At 42.7% G+C, this 11,184-nt stretch overlaps 1 protein-coding gene across 3 annotated transcripts in view; it reads right to left on the bottom strand.

The window, feature by feature from the left end:
* EFNA5 (ephrin A5) overlaps positions 1–10,049 on the bottom strand; it is a 271,998-nt gene extending 261,949 nt beyond the window's left edge. For 2 of the 3 annotated variants that reach the window (XM_073888921.1, XM_025866609.2), the window contains exon 1: positions 8,943–9,213. In XM_073888921.1, coding sequence (XP_073745022.1) covers positions 8,943–9,067 — 125 coding nt within the window. In that variant the 5' untranslated portion in view covers positions 9,068–9,213. Of the gene's footprint in view, positions 1–8,942; positions 9,214–9,925 lie in introns of those variants that run through there. The other variant, XM_073888917.1, reaches the window with a different exon arrangement.
* Between the last annotated feature and the right edge of the window lie 1,135 nt (positions 10,050–11,184).

Raw genomic sequence — 11,184 nt, forward strand, 5'->3', positions numbered from 1 at the left:
GTCTGTATTTTCTTGCCCTGAAACAATAGAAGGGGAACGAGGCTCATTTGCTCCCACTTTGTTTAACCTAATTGTTAAACACAAAGGATCATTTCCCCATATTTAGAATTAGTCTTCCTTTTCTTTCCATTCCCATTTGTTTCCATAAAATTAAGTACTATAAAAAACCTAACCAAGAGGTTAAGCCCCCCCACACACACACATTATTAAAGTTCGGTAAACGTGACAAAGCCGTATGTCCCACGGGTGTCTATGGAACATGAAACACCAAGTATCATGTCTACCACCATCAAAATCCAGATCACAATTTGCACTATAATTATCCAACCAAAATAAGCCATGCCTTGATTTTATTCAAACCATAAAACTGCATTTTAATATGACAAAATACTTTCCTAATATGTATTTTCACAACATGAAGCAAGAGCTAGTTGTTAACTATAGTTTCTACATACATAAATAAGTCACTAATAAGACTTAGAATGGACACTCTGACAGCTTAGAAGCAAAAAGAAAAAACAAAAGTATTTATTAGTCCATTTAAAACAAAAAGGTCACTTTGGACACTCAGATATTCTAGTCTTATCCATTAGCCAGTCAAAAAACAAAACAAAAAAATGGACGGATGATGGATATCAGAGGAAAGCTTTGCAGTACAAAAACTATCAGCTCATACCTGGACTTCAAATAAGGAGTCTAGGAGATGTATACCATTTCTTAAAACATGCATTTTATTTATCACCTTTATATTGCATCTGCAACCACCAAAAATCCTACTTCTAATGAACTGAAGCAATCTGTGACATAAGTAGTTTTCAATCTGTGCCCAGTTTAATCAGACTGACTAAGTCAGGTTACTTTGAAATTAATCTTAAGGAAGTTCTGTTTTTACTGCAGTTCATGGGAATAATGTTCCCAGACATCATCAAACAGATGCAGTAGCAAGAAGTTTAGTATAAATTTTTGGTAAACTTTACTAGGCCACATGTTCTACCAAATTTATTGAAAAATACAAAACGTGGTGGAAAATATAACAGACTCGGCTGACATATTCTCATAATTTTTAATAACAAATATGAATCTACTTCCAATATAATTTTCTAAGAAATTATAAGAACCCATAAGAACAGTTTAGTAATGAGAGAATGAAAGCCTATATTTCAGGGACAAAAAGGCTCTGATCTCATATAATGCTTCTGAAAGCATCCCAAATGTTTCATTTTTAAAGATACCTATACTTTTATCAGCACCTCTTACTAGAGAAAGATTCTTGGTACCGCTGAGCGATTTACGGAAAAAAAATACGTTGGTTGACATAAAAAGGCCTACTTAGAACAATCAAAAAAAGGAAATCAGGATTTGGGGGGTGACCATAGGAGCTATTAATATACTACTTTGAAATTAACAACAAATTGTAAGCTACAAAAGAAAAATACATATGTAAACATGGTACAGCCCGACATTTAACATTAAAATATGCCTGGGTTTAAAATATATTATTACTAAATTAAAACTTCCCTTTTTTTCAACTAAATACAAGAAGATAGCATTCTAATGAGCTAACAAATAATTTGAGAGAGCTTTAAATGTAGAGCCCTGCCAAAATTATTATAAAGTGGTTTAGTCCTTTTCTATCATCCATATTCATTTCCAGACCATTTTCATGAAAGAAATAAAATCGGTCTTAAAACAAGATGGCTGCTTCTAAAAAAAAAAAAAAAAAAAAAAAACCCCTCTGATTTAACAGAAAGCCAAAAACCTAGCTTTTCTAAATTGGGGAGCAAAAACTTAGTCATCTTTTTTCCCTAATCTCCAAGCATGTATTCACACATTTCCACATGGAAACCTATACATTACACTGTGCAGTTATTTAAAATTATTAATAGCAATTTTTTAAAAAGGTCTAATCTTTGTGTGCCAATAACATAATTGTCCAATGCATAAACATACAGATATCACATGACCAGAATTCCCACGTCATAGCAGAATCATGATCATCAGTCATGGAAAACGGGACACTTGATAAATAATTACAGGAATAATACTGATGTACTTACATCTCTTAAAGAATGCCATCATAAAACATCCAATGATATCTTATTACAAACACAACAACTGTATTGGACTTTTTAAAGTAAACAGCCTAGGAACTTAACTGTCAGAGTCTCTCCTTGAATTGCACTTTGCTGACCTTCCCTGAAGCAAATGGCAGATTAATTCTATGACATACATAATAAATATTAAAAGCATTCCCCTACATTTTGAAATAATTTTTAAATAGATTTTCTTAAAAATCACTCAAAACTATTTTTATTTCTCACTTGACTGGAAAATAAAGCCTGACAGTAACATATTCTTCAACCTGTCAACTGTCAATTGTATGAAGGATGTTTCTAAAGATGACAAAGGTTTATTTTTCCTTATTGAAAATGATAGAACTCTACCTGAATGAAAGCTCAGGTAACCATGACTGTGGTACACTCCTGTCTCCCAGCAACTAGCTAACTTAAGTAGGAGTTTTCACTATTTTAAAATAATGTTTTTATTGAAATCTATGGCTGTTTGAAAACTATACTCAAAAGCCTCAAAACCAAGAGTTTATATCCACACACATTCCACATTACAAAACAGTGCACAGATTTCAGTAGTTTACAATAAATCCTTCAAAGTGCAACAAGGAATAGATATTATCAAAAATACTAAGATACAGGGAACTTTTTTCATTTATAATCAAACTATGTATAATACTTATAGTACAAAAAAACCACTATATTACTTTTTAATTTTAAACTGAGCGGTTCTATTGTCTTTGGGCTGCCTTGTTTACTACTGACTTAATTTTAAAGACCTAAATGCAGACAAATTTAGGAGGAAATAGACCTCCTGGTTGTGAGTAACATCCCATTCAGAAACACTGGAAATTCAAATTAATCACAAGAAACTTTTCTACAAAGCAGGTCAGGATATAGGTTCAGAAGCAAATGAAAATATAAATCTAATAATATAAATCAGTCCCTTAAAAGAGAGCACACTGTAGATGTTTAGTTGTCTAAGATCACCATCAAAAGACAAATTACTAAAAGTGAATATTAATAGCTCATTTCTTATACTCCCTTTGAGGTTTTTATACCTGAATATGAAGGTGTTATCCGTCACAAATGATCAAAAGGCAATTTTTTCTCAGTTCGGAAAACTGATCCTGTCTAAATATCCTGGGTAAGTGGCCAGGGCCTTCCTCGCTGTACTTAGGGACACACAGGCTTCATTTCCAACATGAACATTCTAATCAGAGCTGTTATTTTAACAGTTTATATACTGTTTCTAAAAAGAAAATTGGTAATAAGGAATCAGTCGACATAGACTGGTTCCTTACTAAAAATAAAATGTAACTTAAAATCATCATTGCTACTGGAAGTTATTCAAAACAAATACAAAAATGAAAAGGGTTGAATGGCATCTTTTTAAAAAACTATTAAAGCAAATGATTTATACTGGGAAAAAAACCCACTAAACAATAAATAAATGCTACCCACATGTAAAATTCTGTTAATATTTTCTTAGTTTTGTTCCACTTTGTATTTTAATGTATTCTCTTCCTCAAAGATACATTCTTTTAGCATATTCTTCTCCCAAGCTTGCGAAGGCCAGGACTCCTGAAGGACTAATTGTATTCATTCATTTTCTTGGCCCAGCATGAAGCTGGTAGCTTGCGTGGTTCATAGCAACAGGGGAGAAGAGAAGGCGCTCATCTTTATCTGTCCCTATACAACAGGAAATCAGGCCAGTGGACAGAATGCAATGTAATGCCTGTTCAGAAGGCATCTTGCAAGATTAAATGGCAAGAAATTCACAAGGTTAATTTGCCCCCAAATAACTAAGTGCTCCTTCCAAACCTGATCTTCAGCCTTCAAAGGTGGAAGCCTCTACAGCTATTGATTATCAGCCAGAACACACATGGCAACAAGATATTCCTTCAGTGAGCCAATGGTTTAGTTAATACCACTAAAATCAACTAACAGGGAGTAATGAACAACTGAAGGCTCTCTCTGATTCTTTTAATCACAAGGAGTTTATTGACCTTGGTCTCATGCTGGAAATGCCAAATTAGACTGTACAGCCAAGTATGCCTCAAATAGCACTGATGTTCCAGTCACCTAAAAAAAAAAAAGACAGTTGACTATTTCTGAGAGCTTATTATGAATATATAACGCATAAAATGGATGGAACAAACATCTCAGGAGCTAATTTTTCTTTTCAAATGTTTACAGAAAAGTGCCCCAAAACAAGAACCATTATACCAATTTGTAAAGTAAAAAAAAAGGGGGGGGGGATTCACTTCAGGTTTTTTGCAAATGGATCAGGGTAAAAACGGGAGATATAAATCTGTCATACTGCTTTATTTTTATCCGGATGTCTACATAAATTCTGATAAAAAGATCAAAATAATAAAATTACCCAATTATATCAATACATTACATTGAGGCTGTTAATAAAATTAAAAAATTCTAAATAATGCTTTTTACTGGAAGAACTTTTAAGTTTCTAACATATAAGTTATTATTTAAACATTTAAAATTTCAAAAATAAAGTTAATCCTGTACAAGTTTGGTGATAAAATTCATTCAAAACCAGGATCAACTTTCCATCTTTCCAAATTCTTAGATTTAAATCAAACCGATTTCCTTTGTCAGTGGAAAAGGCACAGTGCTAGAATATTGTATATACATAATAAAACATTGATGACTCTGATTTAAAAAAATAAAACAAGTTTATTTTGAAAGGAAAAAACCAAAGGATTATGATGGGGGGGGGGGAGTTACTATCTCTCTCTATTTAGCCACATACAAATGATCTGTAAACCAGAAAGGTTTGAGTACTGACCTAGAATTCATAGCACTTTCACAACTGCAAGATTACATGTTAACAAAACTAAATGGTGTCAATTACCTGCTACTCTAACATGAAATGTTTAATTTACAAGTCCCTACAAGAATTTTAAAAGTCCAAAGAAAACATATGATTGGGTTAAAATTTAGTATACTCTGGGTGAATTATAGAGATATTTTTTCTTCCCATCAGAGCATAACACTTTAAATTGGTGATACTCAGAACCCAGCAGAAGCAAAGCATTAAGTGGGGAGAATCAATATTCTTCAAGTATGCTGGTAGTATTTGCCACTGTATTATTTTACTTTTCTACCTGTTAATGCCAATTAGTAGGAAACGTTTAATTATCCTATTATCATTTTGGCAACTGGTCAAAAGAAACCAAGAACTTTTCAATATACACACAATATTTAAAAGAATATTCTCATTGGAAGCACCAAACTGTTTACAACATGCTTCAGATTAAGAGGCATGTTCTTATATTGAGTCATCTCTATCTTTACAAGCGTAGCTGCTACGGGATAATGTAAATAAAGTTTTATTACTGAAAGTCTCTTTAAAAGTTACTTAAAAGCTTTTTACATTCTTAAAGAAATTAAAGACAAATAGCTATATTCTCCTTGATTTAGATATTCATTACTCAAAGTTACTTAGTAACATGCTGGTTCAGAATTCAGCCTAACATTAGAAGGATCACTCTATTACTATATTTAGGTGAAATCCAGACAACTTTCCAAATTTTTAAAATATGGAAGATGCATTTAGGCAAATGTTATCACATATACTTCTATTCAGATTGATAGTTCTCAGTTGCTATTTCAGAGATTTGTGCCAATTCAAAACATAAAATTGGTTTTTGGCCTGCCACCCAATAAGTACTAGCAACTAAAAAGTTATCAGCATTTGAAAATTGAACATCCACTTTCCAGAAGCAAATACCTATGACAGTAGATTCTATCTGATAGCAAATAAGTTTAATATTTTTTTCTCTGTTAATCCAGATCTATGGATACTAATGGTATAATAAGAGTCATTAATGAAAACAATGAACTCCTAGGACTACAGAAGTTACAATATAAGATATTTAAATCCTGTGATCAAGATGTAATATTTAATTCTAATTGTATTTAAACATAATTTCAAATTCACCTCCATTAGTATAAGCAAAAATATATTTACTTCATTTTGCCACAGAATCCCTTATTAGCCTGTCTACTGAACTTACCTAAGAAAAAAAAATTAATCTGTTTAAGTTGAAATCAAAGTTTTCAACTTTTTTCCAAAAGATTAAGTCTTCTGATCTTATTAGTTTAACAAGTCCTAAAAAATAGGATTTATATAAAATCAGAAGGCATGATTAGCTTACTTTACAAAATAACATTACTGAAAGTAAAATGTAAAACATTGAATCTATAAAATTTAGTAAACCCTTGAAAATTTTCTAAAATGTTTCTTCCCTATCTTTTGAGATAAACTGTGCTTATTTCTAAACTAGTTATTTTGCATTGGCTGTTTTTAAATCACATCCAAGCTGAATTTTCTTAATACATCAAAAAAAACCCCATCTTATTCAACATTTCAGAGAGAAATCTGCCTACCAGGCCTGCCTTTCACGGTTACGTTAGTTTTTTTAAAGTAAGTTTTACTGTGACAACATATGAAGATAAATGCACCCACAAACCCCTAAGAATACTAAAGTTAGAGCTGAATCTCTTGGGAGAGGGGTACATTATCCTTTCTTTTGAACATCATCAAAATGATAACGATCAAATAAAAAGGTATTTCCACAAGCCTCGAATTAGAATACAGACTTAAGAATACCCTTGGTATTTTAAAATTCTACAGATTAACTTTGTCTGGGCAGGTTCAAAGCCACCATGGCATCCTGAGCAGAGTTTTCTACAGGCAGGGCAAATCTATTAAAAAACATGACCTGTGACAAAAATCAATGTGCTAATCTCAAACCAAACAACAGTATCAAAAGCATAAAACAGAGATAACCTAAGATAAAATGTCCTCAAACTAACTCAGACTAGCTTGACAGGTTAAGAAGGAAGGGTAAGTGGGGGTGTTGCTGATTCTTTCTGTTTTAACCTAGGATGACTGGAACACCCAAGAATCCAAATAAATGAAAACTGTGAGGAAAAGATCACACTGTGAAGTTTGGAGTGGGAAGGAAAAGCAACTAAGCACAAAATGTCCCACATTCAACTAACCAGGTTCACTGTTATTTTATTTAATAGGGCACTAAAGTTTAGAAATATAAATTCCTGTATTTCGTATATGCTGTTTAATAAAGCCCAGGGCGGGTATAAAACCAACCAACATAATGAGACTTGCTTTTAACACCATCACCAACTGGAAAGCTTGCTCTATTTGTCTTGTCAGCTTTAATAAAAGGCATCTCCTCTGGCGGGATGGCTTCCCTTTCTTTTCCTAATAGTGGTAAGTGGCATGTCAAAGAAGAAATAGCTTCCCATCCCACCACCCACCTCCAGAAGACATTTTTTTCTTTTTTAACCAAACTTTCAGGGATGTCTCCACTTCTGCCAGGCGGTGCAATTTAGAATTTGGGCTACCTGGGTGTGACTCTCTCTCCTGGAGTGGGGCGGGGGGGCTACTCTCCTTTCGGCAACCGGTCGACCGCTGGTGGGGAAATCTGCCCATCTTCATCTGAGCTGACATTACTTCAAGCGGGGACTCCCTTCCAAGCCTGAATTAAGGGGTAAGGACGGACCCAGTGGACACGGCCACCCAGGGATAGGAAGAACTGGAGGCGCCCGCCAGCCCCCTCTCTCCCATACACGTTGGGCGCGCAGCCACCACAAACTATCATCCCCTCGGTCTCCAGCCTCTCTCCTCCCAACTTCCACTCCAGTCCAGAGAAAAACCTGGGATTTCAGGTATAATCGATGCTATTTCCCTCTTAGGCAGGCACCGAAACCAGCCCGCACCTGGAAGCTGGCTTCAGTCCCAGAGAGCCAGAACATTATGGGCCCAGCGGGGCCGACTGCTGCCCACAGGCCGGGGAGAAAGTAGGGCTCGGAGCTGCTCTGGATCCGGAGGGGTTCGCCCGGCACACTGGACAACCCTCACTCCTCCCCACTTCCAGAATCCCTGAACAAGGGACGTCTGCGGGTGGCCAGAGTCCAGCAGGCGCGCTAGGGCGGCCCCAGGCGCCCATCTCTAGCCTTCCGCGTACTCGGAGGGCTTTGGAGACGCCCACAAAACGGTTCCAGGTAATTGCGCGTGTTCCTCCGGCTTCACACCGCCAGGCCGTGAACTACAGGGCTCCCACCTCCCGGCTCGGCCAACTCCAGCAGCTCGCTCCGCACACATGACGTAATCCGGCATTAGATCAAACTTTCTGGCACCTTGAGCCCACGGGGGGCAAGGAGGTGGGAGAATCCTCTCCACTGCCAGGCGCGCCGGGCCGAGACTGGGCTTGGGGCCGGATGATTGCCTCGCAGTTAGAAGAAAATAAAAGCCTAAAGCTTCCGCTTCCCAGCCCCCGCCCCCGCCTCACTTCCCCCCAGCCCGTGCGCTCCCTGAACGTACCGAGAAAAGGGAAGAAAATTAAAAAAAAAAACAAAAAAAAAAACTTTGGGGATGTTTGGTGGGTTCTCCCTGCAGCCCCTGCGCAACCACGCTCCAGGCGGGAACTCCTGACGGCGCGCACCCGGGACTCCTGGTGCCCAAGCGCTACGCCCGGATCGAGATGCTGGCCGGCTTGCCCCGGTGAAGAAGCGGAGAAGTCTCGACTCCCCAGCTCCCGCCTTTTCCGAGTCTCCCCGCGCTCCGCAGAGGCAGCGGGTCTGGGCTGCCCCCGGGACTCCCAAGGACTCCTGGTCTCTTTGAGGCAGCTTAACAAAGAGAGGCGCGACGGGAGCGCTTCCCGCGGGCGCCTCGAAAGCCATCAGCGCCCTGGCGACGCAGGTTCCGAGGGTGCGCGCCGCCGGCGGCTGGTGCGCGCTGGTCCCCGCCGCCACCGCCGCTTCTTCCGCAGGGCGCCGAGGCCCGAGTATCCCCGCTCTCCGCTCCCCCTATTGCCTTACCTGGGGTTGCTGCTGTTCCAGTAGACGGCGTAGCGGTCGGCGACGGCCTTGGAGCCTGGGTCCTGGCTGAACACACACATCCAGAGCACCAGAAACACCAGCGTCAACATCTCCACGTGCAACATCACGCCTAGCCAGCGGCGGAGCCCCCGACAAGCCACTCCGGGGAAAGAACAGGAATCCGGAGGGAGGGAGGGAGGGAGGGAAGGGGAGAAAGAGAGCAGGAGCCAAATAAATATGAATAAATAAGAATGAAGAGTGGCGAGAAAAGAAAGAGGCGCACACCAAGCTGGGGAGGGGAAGGAGAACGAGAAAAGGAGACGGGGGGGGTGGTCGGGGAGGGGGCAAAGACAAACTCGCACCCCCAATGGAGGGTTCAGGAGGAAAAAAGGAATCACAAGATGGAGAGAAGCATGCGTGTGTGTGGTGGCGGCGGCGAGGGCGGGGGAAGGGGTGCCAAGCTGTGTCTCGAGCGGCGGCGGCAGGCCGGTCACCCCGGGAGAAGGAGGTGCGCACCGGGCCGGGCGGCGGCACCGCGGATTGGGGCAGGCGGCGGCGCACGCTGCACAGTCACCGGGAGTTGCGCGCCGCAGCCGCGGGGAGACATACACTGGCCCGCCGGGCCCGGCTCAGCGTCGGCGCCGCGGGCTGCGCACGGCTCCGCCGCCGCCCAGGGCCCTCGCAGTGCGCCCCGCTTCGCTCCAAGTTACTTTGGCGGCGGGTGAGAAACTGCAGGAGGAGGGCTCCGTGCGGATGGAGGGCTTCGCGCCTGTGGTCCCGGAGTGTGAGGACCCCCTTCCCCCGCCTTCTCTGTGCCTTAACCCGGAGACCCTTGGAAATCTCGGAGGAGTCGTAGGTGCTGCGGGTTCGGGGCGGTGCGCCGAAAAGGGTGGGGATCCGGAGCCACAAACCCAGCCCTGCCGGCGTCCTGGAACTGCTTAAGCGGCAGCTAAGCCGGCGAGGAGCGGTCTTGCCTTGCAAACCTCAAAGAAAAGTTTGGCTCTCCGTGTCTTCCGGCAGGTCCCCCCGGCGGAGTCGGACTGCGGCGGCGGGAGACGACACCCCTGGCGCTGGCAGAGCCTCGGGGATTTCTCGCGCGTGCTTTTCTTGGCCGGGTGTGGGTGCACCAGAGTGAATGAAGAGCAGAGGTTACGAACCAGCCAGCGAGGCGGAGCTGGGATGCCCAAACCTGCAGGACGACGCCAACCCAACTGTTAGGCTGGAGAGCGAGAGAGAAAACAATCACTTTTTAAATGAATCCCTCCAACTCTTGGATGGGCTGATGTCAGTCTCCGATCGCCTTCCGGGAGCAAGACTGAGCCCCCAGACGCGGTGCCAAGAGCCTCGGGTGAGCGCTCAGAAGTGTCCCTGCGACTCCGACGGGTCTTGCCCGAAGCCCGGCAACTTGTAGAGATGCATCAATCAGTTTGAAACGGGAAAAGAGGGGAAAAAAAAGAGAGAGAGAGAGAGAGAGCGCGCAGGAGCGAGTGGCACCTCCCCGATGACTACATCAGAAAACCTTCCCGATCCTCCTGCAGCTGCTCCTCTTTCCCTCCTTGGGCACAGCAGCAACAAGAGGTGAAAAGCACCAACCGAATCCTAAAACCTCTACCAGGCGGGAAAATAAACTTGAGTGCAGCAGCACGAACAGCCCAGGAGGGATTGAAATGACTGGCGAGAAGTGGAAAGAGGTAAAAGTCAGTTTTGCAAAAGAGAAAAAAAAAAGAGAAAAAATGCTTTATGGGAAAAATCTCCTCGGGCACGCCCCCTCGTTAATGACCTGCGTGTAAAGCCGACAGCAACGGCGACCCAGCAGCAGCCGCCGCCGCCGCCGCCCCCGAGCGCAAGGCCACGCGCGTGAACGTGGACGTGGGCGGTGCGGCCGTGGGGGGGGCGGTGCCCGGGCGTGTAGCGCAGGGCGCGGGGCAGGCGGGCTGCGCGAGCGCGGGTGTGAGCTCCGGACCTAGCAGGGGGAGGCGCCGCCCGCCCGCGCCCAGCCAGCGCTGCTGCCGCCGCGGCCCGGGTCATGTGGGCTGCTTTTTTTTCTTTTTTTTTTTTTTCCCCCCCTTGCGGTTTACTGGGAGAGCGGGGGGGGGGGCGGGGGGGGGAGCAGCCAGTCAGTGAACAGCCTGCTGTTTGCTTACAGGTCGGGGTTTTTTCCTCTCTCTTCACTCCAACAGGATTGGTTTGTTCCACGAGAAAGAGGCGTTTTCTTAATCTCCTCCCTTCCCCACGCCTCCTA

The sequence above is a fragment of the Callorhinus ursinus genome, unplaced genomic scaffold (genome assembly GCF_003265705.2).
Source record: "Callorhinus ursinus isolate GAN/ISIS: 27379988/994484 unplaced genomic scaffold, GSC_fseal_2.0 scaffold3, whole genome shotgun sequence".
In the NCBI taxonomy this organism is placed as follows: domain Eukaryota; kingdom Metazoa; phylum Chordata; class Mammalia; order Carnivora; family Otariidae; genus Callorhinus; species Callorhinus ursinus.